We start from the raw sequence: 20,465 nt of genomic DNA, 5'->3' as shown, positions 1-20,465 counted from the left end.
AGGGCCTTAATTTATGAAATGGAAAAAGAAAGAAGGAACCAAGAGAAGCTACCAGGTAGCCGATTCCTGTCTAATGGGAGGAAGAGAGAGGGGAAGATAGAACTAGGGGAGCAGCAATGTTTAATAATCGTAGGTGCGAGACGCAGGTCTCCGTAGGACCCATCGGCAGAGAGCCCTGTCCCTCCCTTTGTCAGCTGTCCTTTTAAATCCTGGCACCAGCTGTGAGGACTGCCAAGGGAGCAAGGTCTGTAGCTATTGCCCCTTTTTGTCAGGTACTAAAGACATTGCAGCCTGAAAATGACAGATTTTTTTTTCCTTGGGAAAGAGGTGCTTTCTGTCTCTGTTCATATAAACTGGTAAGCTTCAAAGGGCTTTTGTCCTTTCCACCTATCAGAAACCATGCAGATCTGGTTGCTGTAAAACGAAGGGCAAGAGACCTCTGTTCTGCTTTCTGTAGCATCTGATTTTATTCTTTATTCTCTCTCTGGAGACCTTTCGAAGGAAGAAAATTAGGTTCAATTTAAATTGAGTATTTAGGATTTGCCAAGAAAATCTCCCTGCTAGACTATTATGATCGCAGGGAAAACAAGAGAAAGGAAAAATGGAAAGGGACTGTGCTAACAAGCCCTGGGCGCTCTTCAGCAGAGCTGTCCTAAAGCCTAGGCCACAGCCAGCCATCTGGCCCTCCGAATGGCTGTGTCCTTATGGTCATCAAGAACGCCCATGAGTCGGAACACAGACAAGTATCTTATTCAGGGATTGTGACATATTTTCTCCCAAAGTAGTATATTATTGACATTTTCAGAGCATTCTTTATGATCTTTTACATATTAGCAGGAAGTCTAAATCACATCGCTAATTTTTTTACACTCAGCATCAGCCAAAACTAAGGAGTCAAATAAAATTTTACCCAGGATGAATAAACAGGAAAAAAATTTTATGTTACTGTACTGCCAATTATAAATTAAATAACAGCAAAATGATAAGTATGAAAATTCATATTGATGACTGTTCCCACACAAGCCAAATGAAGTGGAAAATTGAAAATTTTTAAACTATTTATTTCTAATTGTTTGGGCCTTTCAAAAATAATGAGGTGTATTGTCATGAATAATGCATATTATTTTCTTCTTTTAAAAGGATATACATTTAAGATGTACTTGAAAGTCTGAATAAAGAACTCAGAGTTTCTGATATACATTTAGAAGAATGAAGGATATACAAGTATCTATTTTATCATTTACCAAGTAAATAAATCACTGTGCTGTTTTAATCTATCCCCAAATCTAATCTGATTATTAAATCTTCAGTACCAATTATATTATTCTTCTCAACCACTCTTTGTTCCCAGGTGTACACACACATACACACAAAGAAAACAAAATAGAGAAAATTCTGGTACTTGCCTGCCAAAAGTCATTCTTGGGATATTCAAATAACCAATGCAAATTTTTTTCTAAATTATCTGGATAATTATTATAACTCTATTAACTTGATAGCTGTGATATGAATGTACAAGGATATTTTTAGTCATAGAATAAGAATATATATACTGAGAGTTTCTTTTGAGAAACTGTTCCTGAGGTTTCTAGCCATCTCTGTATCAGTATTTATTACCCAAGCATAATCCACATATCAAAAATGTCACACTTTTTTCTATAAAACTCTATACTTATCTATTGCCAGGTAGTTAATGACTCACATGTGGGAATTGATTAAAGAGCAAATGCCAAAGAAAAATGGGAAAATAGAAAAGTCTTGGATACTTTATTTTAAAAATCAATAATAATACATATTATTTTCTTGTTAAAAACAGTAAGTAGGCAGTAAAGATCTTGTATAAAACATCTGAGCAAATTGCTGGGGAAGTGAACAGCGTTAAGAGCAAGGCATATAGAGTCAGACAGGCCTACATTCAAACTACTCCACATTTCATGATCCATGGGAACTTGGGCAAGTTACCTGACCTCTCTGAGTCTCTTCCTTCATCTTTAAATTGTGACTAATTATAGTACCTTTCTCATAGCATCGTTGAGATGATTAAATGAGAAAGTGCAAGCAAATACCTTAGTACATTGTTTGTGCTCAACAAATAGCAGCTGTTACCATTATTCAGGGTTCATTGTAGCCATTTGGAAGAATGGCAAAAAAACAATTAGTGTTCATACATCATTAGGTTAAGTGACTATTGCTATAGAATCATTATACTTCATGTGGTTTGAATTTTAAATGAGTTCACTAGAGAAATGCACTTAATTACAAACATTAATAGTTAATAGCAAATGCAACTGACTATAAAAAAAAGATATGGAATTGCCTCTCACCTCCTACGTTTTTACAAACATGCATACAATTCTGCTTGGTGTTGGGGTGTAGTGAAAAGATTAATATATGCCGTATTCCAAAAACTAATAAAGAAATGATTGTCAATTCAAAGTATGAAATATCAATAGTGAAATCTTATTTGCATGTTTCTCCTAGCGCTTCTCATTGGCTTGAGATTCTTTCATTGTTAATAAAAAATATTTATCCAAATTATTTATATTTCATTTCTTCAACCCACACCCAAATTTCTGCAAATGTAGTCCATCGTACTGGCCTCAGCTTTAGTGACACTTTCTCTGGAAAGCTTCCCTTGACGACTTATTCCTAAGGATCTGTCACTCTTCCCTCTGCACTCTTATAGCCACTTGTCCCAGAATTGTATTATCATTTCGTATCAATTGTTTCATTAAGTCTCTTGCATCTTCCCTTTATTTCCTTTGCACAACCATTTTCCTAAGCCACATGATGTAACCTGCTGAACTTTATTCATTTGTGTATTAAATGTGCCTCCTGGTGACATGTCTTTTCTGCATAAAATGGCCAGAAAAAATTCCTTCTAAAAAGAGGCTTTTATGAAGTACCCCCCCTTCAACGTGTTCAATGGCTTCATATTGCTAGGATGATCGTAATGGCAAAACCAAAACACTTTTGACAGTGCAAGGGACTGTTACTAACAAACATAAACCACAATTCTGCGGGCAAACCAGGACTCATGGCTAACCAATCCACTGCCACCTCTGTGCTTCTCAGACTCTCACAGAAATATTCCATATTGTGGACTCAAAACTGAACTCTTAAGCCTAATTTTTGTTTTAAGTTTACGTGTTTAAAATTCATGATACTCTTGACATTCTAGCACAGAATATGTCCATGTTTGTTTTAATGTAAAAACCATGTTTTAAATCACAAACCTTTTATATGAGCAAAACTTCAGAACATCTTATCCAAAATCTTGGAGCAAAATTGATTCCCTGCTCCACTCCCCTTGCCCCCCTCTCCCCACCCCACCCAGAAAGGCATGCTACCAGGACACAGCTCCTGAAAGCCCCATTGTAGTGTAGTCTACGAAAAGGCTGCCCCCTGGAGTACAGAGGATGCCATTCACCAAGACCATGAAGTGAAGGATGCTCCCTGGAGAGGACTTAACTTTCCTGATGTGAACTCACTTCACTATCCATAAAAGCCTTCCATATAGTCTGTTTAGAACCCCATTTCCATGCTAACAGTAATAAGTATACCTTCTCTTCTCTTCTTTACTTTCCTCAACACTCATCAGCCTTTATGATCCAGGTCTCTTTGCTCTGGTTGCCATATAAAATACAAGACACTCAGTTAGATTTGAATTTCAGAAAAACAACATGGCTTTTAGTATACCCCATACAATATTTAGATTGATACTACATTGAGTGTCCTGTATTTTTATTTGCTAAATCTGGCAACCCTAACTGTGAAGCCATTCCTGGCCACCTTCCCGACCACCCTAAAGCTTTAAGATTCTTCTGAACTTCTACTACAAATTGTCCATGCCACCACTTGACACTTATCCTATTGTACATCTGTTTTTACCCACTTTTCTATCATATAATCCACCTCCCTGACTTGAAACCTCCAAGAGAACAGGGATGCTCTTATATCTCTTTGTAATTCCATAATGCCTCACAGAAACTCCTGCCCGTAGGTTATGATCATAAATACTTGTTAATTGAGAAACTGATTTAAAATCAATGAACAAGACAGCCAGCAACTATTTACTGAGCAACCACTTTCTATTCCATCCAGAACTATGCTGTGAATTATTTCATAGATGAGTAATATGTAATATTTGCCTTCAAAGAGCTTATAGTTTAGTTTAAGAAAATTATACATCAAAACCAGTAGCAAATGACCTTAAACAGTATATAATCAAGATTGTGTAGCTCAGTCCGCTGCAGGCTATAAGAGACCAGTGTTGATAGCCCCTTAAGAGAGAGAAGCACTGAGGAGGGGGGATCTGAATTAGGACTCAAATTTTGGAAGGATTTAGATGAGCAAAGAGGACTAGGAAGGACAATGCCATTTTGGGAAAGTTTGGGCAACTGCACCAAGTGGAGAGGAAACCCTTCTTCACGGTAGAGTGTGCCTTCACTGCAGGAAACAATCAGGACTGTGATTGGACTGTGGTTGCAGCTGGTTCTAAGGAGCTCCCTGGGATTTGGGGACCTGTATCAATGAGAATCTATGCGACGGCTGTCACTGGGTTGGGTCATGCCATGTAGTCACAGCCTTCGATAAAAATAATCATCAAGGTAAGGATACTACTATTAAAGGAATCACCCACAAAGGTCAACTGGGTTTTGTCTTCAGACCACCTAGGACAGGAAAGAACAAAAATTTTTATCAGCCATGTTTAGTTTGGACTGCTATTACAAAGTACCATAGACTGGGTGGCTTGTAAACAACAGAAATGCATTTCTCACAGTTCTGGAGGCTGGAAGTCCAAGATCAAGATGCCAGCGTGGTCAGGTTCTAGGAAGTGCTGTCTTCAGGGTCGTAGACTGCTGATGCCTTTTTACATCTTCACGTGGCAGAAAGAGATGGAGCCAGCTCTCTAGTCTTTTCTTAAAAGGACACTAATCCATTCATGAGGGCTCCATTTTCATGACCTAATTACTCTCTAAAGGCCTCACTCCAAGTACCATTACATTGGGGATTAGATTTCAACATATGAATGGGAGGGGACACATTCAATCCATAACAATATAATGTTTATTCATTACACATAGGCTCTAAATGTGCTGCTCCCTGACAGTCTTTGCACTCCCCTCTCTTCATGGGCTTGTCAAGCATAATTATGGCAGTGGCCTCACTGAAAATTATTGAATTTCATTTCCTGAGGACAGATGTTGAGGAGTTACCTCTTCAGTAAAAATGCATGTTCTTCTACAACTTTAATCTGTTGCTACTTTATGAGATATAAAATCTTCTATTTTATTTTTATGTTTGGAATGACCATTCTTAATAAGGTTGGCATCAAATATGCTTCATGTGCTGCTAATATGTAATTAATTTTACAAAATGTCTTGGATATCATATTGCATTCTCTTACAAAAAAGGTACCAGCCTACAAAAGCTTGCTGTTATTGTTTTCAATTAGTTCATGGAATTAAATGTATTAAACCACCAAATGTTTTATCCTCTGGTATAAATTATGATTCTTACTGAACATCTGTGTAAAGATCTGCTTGGGCCTTTATACATGACATTATTTCATTAACCAAATAAACAAATAATGCAAAGAAATATGGTTAGCCTTCTAAAATTCCAAAGATACTCAATAAAATTTCCCAGAATCAGATTATGAGGATTTTTATGGTACTTGACAAATTGTGTTGCCTATTTTAAGGACATAAGCTGAACAAGGAGAGAGAATCTTTAAGCAGATTCTCAGGATACGTTAGGTTGAACGATATGCAATTGACAATATTTGATCTTTGCACCTGTCAACACGTTGAACCTCATCCTAAAAGTAGAGCTACAAGAAGGCCTCTTGGCAGTCTTGAGATAGATTGATTCACTGCATTTTATCCAAAGCCTCCACCTTTGTCACTGGCCACATACGACTTTGGCCTCTTTGGGGCTCAGTTTCCCGTTTGTAAAATTGGTGGTGGGGTAGGTGAGCAGTTGACTAAATGATTTCATAGGATCTTCCCATTATAACATTCTGTAGCTCTAAGGCATCTGAGTGTTAAATCTGGTTCCTTCTGGCCAAGAAAAGATGCACTTGTCAATAATGCCCAAACATCTTCTGGGAATCCCTCCTGTCTGACGTGCCCATTCTCCCTTGGGTTACAATAATGACCGGAAGACCTTGCCAAGAGGCAAATGTTACCTGTGAAATTCCTTATATTAGACAATAGCCATCTGTTTATAATTTCTCACAAGTTAGTGCACAATATTGTGCACCCATCATTTTCCTTAATTTATTAATTTTACTAATCAAATAATCAACAACAGGGAGAGGATCCCACCTCCTTATCCCCATGTGGTGGTCTGGAGACACTTGTCCTGGTGACAACTGACAGCGATGAGACGCTCACTGAGTTTACCTGGGCAGGAGGCCTCCTAGAAGAGACAGGAGAAAAATGAAATGGGGAGGGGGAGTGACGAAGCAGGGAGGTCACAATCTGGCCTCCTGCAGCTGCTTGACAAGGTTGGCACCCAAACTGGGTTTCACAGGAAGGAAAGGAGATCCTTATAAGAGCTTATCAGATCTCAGAGCCAGGTTTTGGGTGTGTGTGGACAGAGGGAGGGATAAGAAAATGCACTTGGGGATGAAGCAACAGCAGCAATGTAGGTCCCTGGAGGATGTATCTGCTTAATAACTATCCTGATGACTTCTCTGACTATCCCCAAATGAATACGTGGTGATATGGGTTGAACCAACAATGGAACCCTCCTGAATCTTACTTATGTACAATCGACCTGCGTGCACATTTACTAGAATGAGCCTCTCTCTCTGCTAATTTTGTCTCTTTCTACTTCCTCCATATCTTTTCTACCTCTCCTTCCTGCCTTGCTGGATCTTAATTCCTCTCACCGTCCCTTCTTTCTCTAACTCCCTTTCTCTCACTTAATATCTAACCTGCTATAATATGCAATTCATGTCCTATGCAAGAAGGAATATTCATTTTAGAGATCTGTGGACATTTTGCACTCATTTATATTTTGTGAAAGAAAGCAAAGGAGTATATCGGGCAGTATTCATTCTTCAGGAAGCTATAATTATTATTCAAATTAAAGGAAGCAGTAAAAGGAAATTGAGAAAATAAAAGATGCTAATCTTGAGTCTTTCATTTCAGCCTACAAGGAAAAAATGAAGGAGCTGTCCATGCTGTCACTGATCTGCTCTTGCTTTTACCCGGAACCTCGCAACATCAACATCTATACTTACGATGGTGAGTTGCCTGCAATAGAAATGCCTTGCTAGCTAGATCATTTGGAAAAGCTCGCCTATATTTGTTCCTCACTCCCAGCTCCTGAAATAAATATATCAATATTTCGTGGATCTTACTTCTGACTTGCAGTGTCTAGCTGTTAGGTCTTACTGATTGCTCAAAACAAGTTGAATTTGGTACAAATAACAACACATTAATGTCTCTTAAGAAACGTGCCTAGATTGTTATTAGCAGCCACATCCAGTGTTTCAACATCCACAATACGTCTAAGGTTTTTCTTTGCAAATTATATAATATGCTAAGCTATCATTAGAATACATCATAATTTGCAAGAAAATGCTTTCTACTTAGGACACTCAAGAGAGAAAATCAACAAATATCACAGATTGCTTTATTGTAGCCTTTATAAAGTTCCCGTATTTTGTGTATGCATGTCAACATGCCAGTGATAATAATAATAATTGCCTTAATAAATAGAATTAACTTATGACTAAGGCCCAGAGAAAGAAGGTTTAAGAGAAGCCTAAAGAATTGGTATGGCCATTACCTTTATTGAAGTGCAACCCTTTAGGTTTGATTTATCCTGACTCGTGCTTAATTTGGTTTCCTTTCTGGCTCTGCCACTCTCCACATGACCTACAGCAAGCAGATACTTAGATTCTCTGAGTCTCTTTTAACCCTAGCATCTTCCTCCCGGGGTTCTTGTGAGGTTTAAATTGCTTAATGCAAATCAAACACTTAGCATCAAGCCTGGCCACTTACAAGCACTCAATAATGATAGCTGTCATTCTCAACAATATTATCCTCACCTAAATCAGGCAACCTAATGAAAATGTTTGATACAGTTATGTGTATACTAGATATAGCCGAAGCATACTTTGTGAACTCTTACGCTCACAATTATTTTTCTTTTTCACATATGTAAAGAAAGACATTAAAGACAAAGCTAAGGGACCCCTTAGCAATTAACCCCTCTTGTGCCTTTAAAACCTCAAAGGCATTTTCATTCCAAATTTGTTCTATCATGGCACAAGCGTCTTAAGTGCTAATTAACTTTCGTAAGGAAATGTCCTCCATGTGAAAGGGTTTCGGTTTCCAACCAAAACTTTCCTTACAATGCAGGTCCAATGCCTGCTTTGTACAAGTCCATTCAGTCAACAAATAAACTAGTCAGATATTTGTTATCTGCTAAATGTAGCTGCGACTAAGGATCCAGCTATGTTTCCTATGAGACTCTAATATCTAACTCTGGGTTGTCAGTGAGGACCCAGAGTTCAATCCGGTGTGGTTCCCACCTTCGAGGAACTCAGGGCTTAGTAGAACAATCTTATAATATACAAATATCAGTAGGTAGAACACGGAGTGGTTAGGACAGAGGAGGTAGGGACGGTTTCTGCTGGTTTAGGGGTTGAGAAAAGGGAAAGAAGAAAGTACGAGGTTACGTATGAACTGAGTCGTTAAGCTGAGTCGACAATTCACCATTGCTCATGAACTGCTTCCTGAAAGAGCTGGTAGAGAATTTCGGATTTCCAAAGTCTTTAACTTGGTCTTGTATTTCTATGTTAGATAATAATATGACTTGTTTGCTGCAAACATTATAACAAGAATTAATAATAATGATTGCTATTATTGTTCACATACATAAACGCTAAATATTACAGCTTGTGTTTTGCAGTCAGTATCCTTTATCTTTTAATCTTCACAACAATCTTAGAGGAAGATATTCTTTTTACTGCCACCTTTTAGATGAGAAACAAAAACATTAAAAAGTTAGTTAACTTTTTCAGTGTCACACAGCTATTAAGAGGTGCTTATTATTTGGAAGCAATTAAAGACAGTTCTGATTCCAGAGTCTCTAACCTAAATGACTTAAAATTCCATTGCCTTATCAAATAAGCTATTTTTATGTGCCTGTGTTCTCTTGCAGTCCTTTTCCATAAGCTTACATAATTTTATAGAGTGGTATTTAAAATATAGGTATAATCTTGGTTGCCTTCAGGAAAATTTAAGATATTTTTACATTTGTGGGGAAAAAAACCCACATCATTTTCAATATACTTATTGAATTAGTTTTATCTGGACTATCTGTCAGCATTTAAGGATCTAAGGTCAATTCCTGGCAGCCTGTGGTTGGTTCTATTTGCCCACGATCTCCACATGCACTAACCAGGCTGCCAAGAGAACGCTAACAGCAACATGATCTTCACGTCAAGAGAAGTAATATTTCTTCTCTGCTCTCCTCTCCTCAAACTGGCCTGGAGACCTGTCCAGCTTAGTTGCCACAATTTAAAAAGGACATTAATAGATTAGAATGCACTTTGAGGTTAAGGAGCAATGTGGTGGTGAAGAGCTAGAAACAGTGGCACTTGAGGATGTTTAACGTCGGGGGAAAACTTGAAATGGAGCATCATAATTGTTTTCAAATACTTGAAAGATGGTGACACACAGCAGAGAATGGCCTAGTCTTGGGTAGGTTCGGATTTCAAACAGGGATCCATGGGCTGAAATCAGAGGGACGCAGTCTGGGGCTCAAAATAAAGAACGTTCATCTAAAAATAAGGGCTGACCAGTAAGTTCTTTTAAAAAATCATTTTATTTTACTAAGTTGTGAGTTGAGTAATTATAAATGTCCTAGCAGACATAGCTCCTGTGATTACTAACTTTAAGAATGATTATATTATAATGGTATGTGTATATGTAATAATACTATATGTCTATGTTATTATTAATGTAATACTAGAATAGTCTCATTATATGTGAGAACTGGAAAACTGTTATTTTTCTCATCTAACCAAAAAATACCTCTGGCCATGTAAATTTCCAAAAATAAATCCGTGCTACTTGATTTTTATGCAAAGTTCATATTTATTCAAAAGGAAAATAAAGCTCAATTTAAAATTAATATTCTGGCCATTTTTCTAAGTATGCCTACCATTATTCAACTCTCTATAGGCAGTGTTGAATTTCCCAATGCTGTAAATATTTATTTTGTTGAAATATACCCATAATTATACTAAAAAGAGAGGTATTATATACTCAAAATAATGTACAGCAAATTATCATATGCAGCATTTTATTCCTGTCTCCCAGAAAAACAATGCTACTTTTAATTGCCGGAATCCAAATTACTAAAATAAGCCATGCTTCAAGCGCCGTGTGCTTAACATTCTCAAATGTTCATTTCCCAGATATGGAAGTGAAGCAAATCAACAAACGTGCCTCTGGCCAGGCTTTTGAGCTGATCTTAAAGCCACCGTCTCCCATCTCAGAAGCCCCACGAACTTTAGCTTCTCCAAAGAAGAAAGACCTGTCCCTGGAGGAGATCCAGAAGAAACTGGAGGCTGCAGAGGAAAGAAGAAAGGTAACTTTCTCCAGAGATTTTTAAGTTCTTCTCTCTCCACTCCCTCTCTCTCTCTCTCTCTCTCTCACACACACACACACACACACAGGACAATGACACCAGAACCAGCACCATCCCAACATGTGTAGATCTTCAATAGACATAGAGCCAGGCTAGTTGGGGTAAAATTCGCCTTAATTATGATAAGATAAATGCTGATTTTAGGCTAGCCAAAACCAGAGTTCTCAGAAACTAAAAAAGCATCCATGCCCTAGCGCCCCTTCCCCTATGTTGGATCCCCTTACCGTAAAGCCTCCTTCCTGTGGTCCATCAGGTATGAACACTGTCAAGAAAGCACAGCCTTAGCTAACTCTGGGGGTTAGGGAGGGAGGATTGGTGATTCCTCCCTCAGGATCTGCATGATGCCCCCAGTGTTATGCCTGGTTTTCCTTGGAACTATAAATGACCAGATCTTCCCTCCAAGATCTTTCCTGCCCAGATGCTGTTTGCCCCCAGGGTAAAGGCCAGGAGTTTACCCCTTTCCTCCCCAGAGCCTTGCTGCCTACTCTTCAAGTTGGTCCTTCCAAGATCAGGACCTTCTCAGAGATCTTTAGGTATGTTCCTCTGTCCATTTCTAAGCCTTGGTGGGATTTTTTTTTCTCTTTTTGCCTTCAGCCCCTGCTTGTAGTAAAGAGCTTTCCTTTTGTCAAATTTTTAATTTTCCATAATCAGATGGCTAAGAAAAGCCAAGGATATTAAGATTTGAGGACACTAAGAAATCCTATGGGCTCTCTAGAGAGACAGAAGTTACGCTTGAATATATCTGTTCCAAGAGATATCTGAACACAGAGATGATCAAAATTGTGGTGAGGGTAGCTCATCCAACCAAGGTACTCTTGATCATCCAACAATGGAATTCTTTTAGGTAATTCATCCCTGAATTGTATTTTCCACTTACTTTTTTATGATATATTTTTAGAATCATGTAGTCACTAAGAATATGCTCCATGAACAGTCTTTTTTTTTTTTTTTTTTCAGCATATTATGGGAGTACAGATGTTTAGGTTACGTATGTTGCCCTTGCCCCCCCTCCAAGTCCGAGTTTCAAATATGTCCATCCTTCAGGTGGTGTGCATTGCACCCTTTGTCATGAACAGTCTTTTCATGTGCATGAAAACTATGCATTTTTACTACTTATTTGTTTTATGAAGATGTTGTCTATAAAAAGTCAGCCAACACACTAAACACTTCTATGTTGGGTAATTACAAAGAGAATGAAAATAGTCATTACTCTAGACATTAAATTCTCTAAGAAGGTGTGTAGGAAAAACCCAAATGTGTGTGTGTGTAGTATTGTGCATATATACACACACACATATACACAAATATATATTATCAAATAATGAGGCTGAAACATTAGAAGCCCTCAGATTAAATTTTCTGAACAAGAAAATATTAACTTTTGTGGTTGAAAAAAATTTTCCTACGATATGTAATGTACTGATCTCAATTTTCATTTAAAAGTCAGGTTCTCCAAGTGTCTGATGAGTATTTAATATTTATACATATAAAATACTATATAGCATTTTACCAATTACTGTTGTTATAGATTTTAAAAGGAGGAACCTAAGCTACTAACCCAAGCATATGTACAGGAAGTTACTTTTTAAAAAATTTCATCAGCTTTTTGTTGTTATTTATAGCTTTCTTCTCATAGTAAAGCAAAATTAAATTATTCAGAGTGGCAGTCCATCAAAACTTTGCTGCTAACAGATATAAGCAACCAATTAAAACAGTATCAAGCATGATATACTTGAGGCGGTTTAAGTTCTCATCCCAAGCACAGGCAACTCAGAGGTAATCAGTATAAGTAGAGGTCATGGTTGACATATAATGATGCTATGGCTTGATTAGAATACAAAGTCAGTGACTGAGCTGCAATTAACACTCAGAAACAAAAATTCAGCATCATGGTTTAGGATGTTGTTGATGTTTCAGTAATGTATTTAATTCAAAGGAGATTATTGAAGATAAAAGAAGAACACAGAGACGATCAAAATTAATTGGGTGTTCTTCTAAAACTCCCTGAGGTACCTAATTAATGATAAAACTCCTACACCCTAACAGCAATGAATTATCAACAGTTATATGTTTAAACAATTTAATTGAACTAGAAATTGGCTGCATGGCTAAAACACATTGACAAATGTCATCAGCCAGCATTTCGATGCCCAGAAAAATATATTCTTTGGAATCCTTCAAAAGCAGTCTTGCTTCACCTTTTGATATTATTTGTTCAAAATTTCCAGTGCAAAAATCACCATATAGATTATATCCTAGTGACTGGGTTTTAATTAAAAGAAAATATAACTAATTACTAAAAGTACCAACTTTAAAAAGATCATTAACTGATTTTATTCTATTGGGTTGTACTGACTTAATTAGCACTAATTTGAAGAACTGTTAATTCTCTTTAAGAGTCTTCAGCAAGTGCATATATCTCAGTAATTATCTTAGTGAAGACATGCATGTAACCAAAACTCAAGTCAACTAGACAAAACAAAAAGCAGATACATGACTAAAAAGTCTAGTAGTAGATACAGCATCAGGAATGGCTGAAACCAGGTGATCAAGAAGTATTGTCAGAAAACTTTCTTTCTGTATCTGCCATCTCTCCTTGCATCTATTTGGTTTCGTTAGCAAGAAAGTTTAATTTCAAACAGTCAGTCCCAAATTATTTCTCGTGGCTTAGCAACTCCAGCAGAAGGAGAGCTTCTCTTTCCAAATAGTTCTAACAAAAGTCCTAGAATTGAGTGTCAATGGCCTGACCTGGATCACATGCCTAACCCGGAAGCAATTACTGTGGCCAAGGGAATGCAGATTGATTTGCTGGCCTGAATCTCATGTCCACCACTGACCTGCAAAGGAGTGTAGGGAAGATCCCTGGGGTGAGAATTGTGGAGGGATAGTTTCCTAAAAGAAAATTGAGATGTTCTCACCCGAGGGAGGGGTCATGGATCTCAGGCAAGCAAAACTACAAATGTCCACAATTTTTATCCATAAACGTTTAGTGTTACTATAACAATGTGAATAATTATTTAGCTCAGATACTATTCAATTTGTAATTCTCTTTCATTGCCCTGCTGTGGTTATTTTCACAAAAATAGAATGAAAAACATCAACCTACGCAACTCTATAAAACCATACTGTCCAAAAGAAATACAGTGTGAGCCATAGATGTATTTTAAAATTTTATAGAAAGCACATTTAAAAAAAATAGAAGAAATGTGAAATGAATTTTCATATCATATTTTCACCCAATATATCTAAAACATTATTATTTAAACATACATGCAATCAATGTAGAAGTATTAATGAGATCTTTCACATTCTTTTATTCAGCCTAAGTCTTTGAAACCCAGTGTGTACTTTATACTTACAACTCCTACTCATATCAGCCAGACCTCAAGTGCTTAATAGTCATACGCAGCCAGCGGCTGTTGAGTCGGACGGCACAGACACAGATGAATAGACCAGAAACTCCTAGTGAACAGGTGAACAATGGGGAAACTTTAGGCCTAAGGTTTTTAAGTTGATACCAGATGATAATTCAGATTCAATTTTACTTCTATGTATGTGTGTGTGTATATATTTATATATAAAATACACATATATATTTTTCCCTAAGAATTACATTAGTATAGAAATTCAGAAAGTTAAAAAGAAACTTCCATGCTGTGATTTTAATCTTTACATTGTCAGAACCAATGCAGGTGAAACTCAGGATGTACTGTAAGTAACAGGATCTTCTACATCTCACACTGGCTTTCCTGGCTGGCTACCTACCAACTCAGTTTCCATGCTGATTCCTCACTGTGGGGAGGGGACTTCTCTGAGCCCAGGTTTCATCACATATTCTCTCTCATGGTACCCAAGTTTTCTTTTGTGGCACTTAGCACAATGAATAAGCATATGCTTATTTGTGTATTTATTTATTTAACCATGTATCTCCCATTAGATTATAACCTCCATGAAGGCAGGGCTTGTCTTTTGTTTAATAGTGCTTGGAAATAGTACTACAAATTTTTTAAGTGAATAAATAAATGATAACTTTCATCCTAAAATAAAATTAGAATCAATAAGTTGCCAAATGACATCAGAAATCGCACTAAGTGAACTCTGTAATACAAACAATTTCCAATCTGGGGACACTCAGTCAGCAGATATTTACCAAGGAGTTACTAGTTGTGGCACTAGGGATACCATCATCAACCTTACATTTCAGTAGAGCTGAGAGCTAATAAATAAATATACAGTATATTAGATGACACAAAATGTAGCAGGGCAAAGGGGATTGGGAGCATGAGGGTGAAAAAATCTATATTATTGGATAGTCAGAAAAAGCCTTTTGAGTAAGAGAACACTTGAAAAGAAATGTGAAGATACTGAGAGAGTGAGCCATGCAGCTCTTCTCTGGGGGCAGAATATTTGAAGTAACCACAGCAGCAAGTGCAAAGGCCCTGAGGTGGCAGTATGGTAGGTAGGTGTGTTTGAGAAATAACAAGGAAGCCAATGTGGCTGAAGCAGAGAGAGCAAGGGGAGGGTGAGAGGAATTGAAATCAGAGGTAGTATTCAGGACTTTGACTTCAAGTGAAATAGGAGGTCATTAAAGAAAATGAAGCCATTTTATTACTTGATGTGACTCATACCATCTTTTCAAAGAAATGTCATTTTTTTAAAAAAAGGGATGACTGGAAAAATAAATAGTGTTAGATAAATAGAAAAACAGGAAAATATCCTAGGCTAAGAAAATGATTCTAGAACTAAGGATTCACAGAGACAATAATACAGAAAAACATGTATTCAGGGCAGTAGGTAGACCAGCAGTTTGGACTAATGGATTTGGGTAGGGAGTTGTAGAGTAGTCAGGTGAGATAAGGGGGTCCTTGAGGGCCAGTTTAGTGTGCAGACTCCATTGTGTAAGCAATGAGGAGTTACTAAAGGCTTTTCAAAAATACACGTGTCCAACCTAGCCCAGTGGTCAGCAACATTTTCATTGCCCTGGACCCAATTCCTTTCCCTAGCAATATTTTTTAAAGATTCTTCCTAGCAAACGTAGCTCATTTAAATAAGTATTAATTTCATACCTTTTGCCATGATTATGATCAAAGGAATCTGTAACTGCCCGTTAATATTTCTGATTATCATAAGATAAGCATTTTTGTACAAAAGTGAAATAATTTTAACTGAAAGTAAATATAAAGATAGGCATGGATATAGATGTGAAGTATGATTTCTGTTTAGGGCTTTTTAAACATCAAAAACCTTATGAGTTCCTCTCCCCACCTAATACTACCTTTAAGGCCTATTCCTGGGAGTACAGAGACCCTATCTGGGCGGTAGTGACCTAGGCTGGGTTTGGGGGACTTTCTCAGTTTATAGCTGGAAGGCTGCCATAGAGGAGTCTCTATGTGGGCTCAAATTTACTTTGTGTTAAATGTTCTGGCAGTTTCCACAACTCCTTACTCCCATCTGTTGACACTGTTGCAGCACTGACCATCTGGTTACTAGGTTGGACAATACTCCCTCAGGCTCTTCCGAACCAGAAATAATACTCCAGTGACTGGCTAGCAGAAGCTTGTTATAAAAAAAAAAAAAAAGAGTAAGCCTTTTTCCTGTTTGTTTCTCCCATCTTTGATTATCTCTGAGAGTCCTCAATAACCTCCAAGAGACTATATTAATCTCATGCGGTCAGCTTGAAGTTCATTTCTTGAAATCATAGTCTCTATACTGTAACTGACCCACATGGGTGAAATGATATGAACACTTTAGGCATCCATCATTTACTCATTCTGTCAACATTTGTTTAGCAAGAGGCAGCGGAGCTAGGCTAAGCATACATCCCAGTGGGCTCAGGACAACTCCAGCTAACTCCTCTTGTTTCGTTATCATTATTAATAATTTCTTTTTCATTCTTATAAGTGTTCCAGTTTGAACAGTCAATTATATGGTCATTTCAGCAGAGTGCAGTGTTCAAAAACATCTTTAAAAACATAGTGGTTAAGAATGTACGGTTAAGAGAATGTCTGTGTTCAAATTCTGGTTCCACCGCTTAACAGCTATGTGACCTTAAGCAAGTCACTTAATCTCTCTCTGTCTTCTTTTATCAATTTGTAAAATGAAACTAGTACTAAAACATATGTCATGGAGTTATTGTGAGAATTGGTAGGTTATTCTTCCTAAAGACTTATAACAGGCACAGTAAAAGCATCAGCTATTATTATGTAAAGACACATCCAGTTCCCGACCTCACAGAGATTATGGTCTAGCAAACTCATGATTTTATAAAAGAAAGAAGTTTCTCATTAACAGATACTGAAATGCTACCATACAATACATTTCATAAAATTTTTAAATATTATAAAATATTCTTTATGAAATTGCATAGAATAGACAGTTTGATAGGTAATAGATATGTAAATACATTAGCCCAACTAAAAATGGCTTGAAAAATTATGAAAAAAAATGACAAAAACTGAAAGGTCTTAATGACATTGATAAATCGCACTCTAAAAAAACATAAAATTAAAAAACACCCTACTCAAATCAGTCCAGTGAGATTTAATTGGCATTCTGACATTACTGGCACAATCAACTCCAAAGTCACTGAACCTCTAAAAGGAAGATTCATTGCTTATTCTTCGCAAAATGTCATAAAAGTGGATCATTAATCACCAAACCTGTTAAACTTACCTTTTTGTATTTAGTTGTTTTCATTTATGATATCAATTTATAGCATTTTAAATGTTTTTATTTTTAATTATTATGGGTACCTTTTCTTTTTTTTGGTATCTCACATTGTAGATGGCAATAAAAATGGATTCCAGGAAAAGAGGGGGTGATTTGTATAGCAATGGAGTATGAAACATAGTGCCGGATTAGTCACAGTTTGGCCTTCAGGAAGCATTCTGCTCCTCGGAGAATGTGAGGCACGGCCACAAAACCCTCCTGTGTGCCATCTTCTCAGTGAGGAAGAGCACTCCCATGTTTCTCTTCCTAGGTGCTAACACATTATACACTTTAGCAGAAAGGCTCATTCCAAAGGTCTTTGGATTTTAATCATTTGAAATTTCTTATTATGCTTCTGGCTCTTCAACACAAAGTGAATATTAGATTCTTTTGTTTTACATAATTATATTCAATTGTCATATTTCAAAAAGCCATTGTGACTCTAGCTGGATTAATAATGTTTTTTCATCATTAGCAGTAAAGCCAATAATTACAGACACATCGTCTAACCTGCTAGTGTAAAAGCATGTTGGTACTAGGAGATTTGGTGTCTGATGAGTGGTTCTGAATGGTGAATAATATATCCCCCAAATTATGAAAGGGACAAGAAAATAAAATGGTAGAAATGTGTGTACTTCAGAAATAAATGGAAAACTAGCACTGGCTAAAAGGTAGTCTTGAGTCTCATACGTGTACATAAAGTAAAATGAGTTTTATATGCCAATTAATGGAAATTTATCATCCATTTCATTTGTACAGTAATTAAACTCTTATACTCAGTAATATAAGAAATGATAATTAACCTCTTTGGAAAATGCTAAAGTGTTCCTAAATGTACAATAACTCTTCTCCCTTGTCGCTTTATTTTTCCCTTCATGTACTTCTCATGTAATTATTTCAGTGATATTGAGTTCAGTGTGAGGAGGTTTATGCCTAGAAAAGGTGTTCACCAATAATGTGCTCAGTTTCTACAATAGCAAGACAGAGAAGGTTCCTTAGTCTCCTAGAATGTCACGTGGAACATCTCAGTTCTATATTTTGCCTTGACATTTGCATTATATCAGCTGATCATTATCTTGCCCTAATTTTCCATTTTAGCATTTCAGTGACCTTCTATGTCAGGTACACGCTATTCAGAAATGTTCCTCTAAGGCCAGATACTTTTTCCTTGAACAATTAATTTTTATCAGCTTTTAGCAAATCCCTCCTCTCTAGCCTCCCTATCTATCCACACAATCAAGATCCCTTCCTGCTAATCTGCCCAACCAAGGCATAAAGGAATAACCTATTTGAACATATGGTGAGAAATTTATTTCTGCCAAAAACGAAGGAAAATGCTTTCACTTTTGTACATCATGTTTTCATTCTACAGCCTCACACTCGTTTCATGTCATGTTTTAGGGCAGTTTTCTGGACTAACTGCTTCTTTGCTCATTGATTAACTGCTTATTTGATCACTGGAATCAGAGACAGTTTTCTTCCTTGACGATATAACTAGAAGATTAAACTATATTCTTGTGAAGATCAATTTCTCCCCAGGAATTAAGTTAGAGAAGTTACAGGCAGCAATATCTGGATGCTATGCTGCAAAAAAAGAAGAATGGTTATGACTTTCTGCACCAATGGAGTTACAGAGACCTTAGGAAATGAAGTAGAGGCCCCCATGGCTATTAGCTCCATGGAAGAATTTGTTCAAAAATTGAGTGCTTATTAAGTAGGGACCACAATGGGAAACCATAAGTATTTTCTCGGGGAGGACTACTTTCCACCATAATTGACTTTACATCCTGTATTTTTTTCATGGACTTGAGCTTTAAATATTTGAAACACAGGTAATTATTAGACGCTGCAAATGTATTAGTTGAGGCAATGGTGGATATATCATTCTCTTCCAGAGTGTAAGAAAAGGCATCACTGAAATGTGGCCCAGCCCAGTTTCGCAGGTATTTGTCAGCTAGCAGCAGACTCAGGCAATAACGCTCTATACTGCTTTCTGTTTCTGTTTCACCCCATTAATTGCGCTAAAGAAATGCACTCGACACCTATGCTTTGTAATCTCATTTAGCCCCGATGGCTATGAAAGTACTAACCCCATTAATTGAGGCATTTAAAACTGAGCCAAACGCCGCACTCCAGTAAATGCAATAGGCATTACTTATAATGGGAATTCTACATTACTCATAACGGGAACTGTGGGAGTATGAGTTCACGCAGACCAAATGTGTCCCACCACGGCAAAAAATTTGAAAACGTATGTGTTGCTATATTATCCTTTTAATTTCAACGCCTTCCCGTCTCAATCCTATTCCCCTGCTGTCTCTTTCTGACTTTGGCTCTTTCACAAAGGAAATCACAAAGGCAAATATAAACATTAAGTTAAAACACAACTGAACAAAGTGCTAGAGTAATTTGAGCATCTGAAAATGAAAGATTCGGCAGTTGTGGTGGCTTCTTGATAACTACCCGTTGTAACCCTCTTTTAGCTGATCCAGGGCATGAAGCAGCTGGCACATGGCCCCTTGCCATGAGGTCTGTCTCCAAAGCCCTATGGTGGCCCCCCTCACTCAAAGCAGGGTGTGAACCCAGGTGTTCTGAATACCAGGCTGGAGCTCATTTTACTGTGCCACAGGACTTCCTACTGAAAACACACCTACTTAAAACAAATGGCCATGAAAAATCCAAGTGGATCTATCTAGGGCCGAGTTAGAAACACTGATCTGTGGGCGGAGGAGCGGGAAGGAACCCCAAAGAGGCTGAGCAGAAATGTCACAGAGCTACCTGCCTCTAGCACCTGGGCCTAATGGGCACAGGTTGCTCCAAGAGTATTACCTAAGTGTATGTTAAGGTGAAAAAAAAAAAAAAAAACAACTTAAAATTACTCCATTAGAGAATTTTGAAAAGTTCTGTTTTGTTTTATTTTGATTTATTTGGTTTGGTTTGGTTTCCTGGAGCTGCCGCCATGAGTTCATTACAAGAGGAACTTAGGGCTCCAATCCAATCTTTAGTTCTTGGACACATTGCACCCTTGTTTTGTGATAACCCAGCCTTTTTCCTCTAGAAGGTTCTGTAGTCTGCGG

At 37.3% G+C, this 20,465-nt stretch overlaps 1 protein-coding gene across 1 annotated transcript in view; it reads left to right on the top strand.

Moving 5' to 3' along the window:
* The window catches only part of STMN2 (stathmin 2), a 51,634-nt gene that overhangs the window by 18,599 nt on the left and 12,570 nt on the right, over positions 1 to 20,465 (top strand). Inside the window, exons 2-3 of the mRNA XM_012663154.1 lie at positions 7,164 to 7,259; positions 10,448 to 10,620. Coding sequence (XP_012518608.1) covers positions 7,164 to 7,259; positions 10,448 to 10,620 — 269 coding nt within the window. The remainder of the gene's footprint in view (positions 1 to 7,163; positions 7,260 to 10,447; positions 10,621 to 20,465) is intronic.

Source organism: Propithecus coquereli, unplaced genomic scaffold, assembly GCF_000956105.1.
Source record: "Propithecus coquereli isolate 6110/MARCELLA unplaced genomic scaffold, Pcoq_1.0 Scaffold8, whole genome shotgun sequence".
In the NCBI taxonomy this organism is placed as follows: Eukaryota; Metazoa; Chordata; class Mammalia; order Primates; family Indriidae; genus Propithecus; species Propithecus coquereli.
The sequence above is the reverse complement of the archived record's forward strand: the minus strand, read 5'-3'. Positions and strand labels throughout refer to the sequence as shown.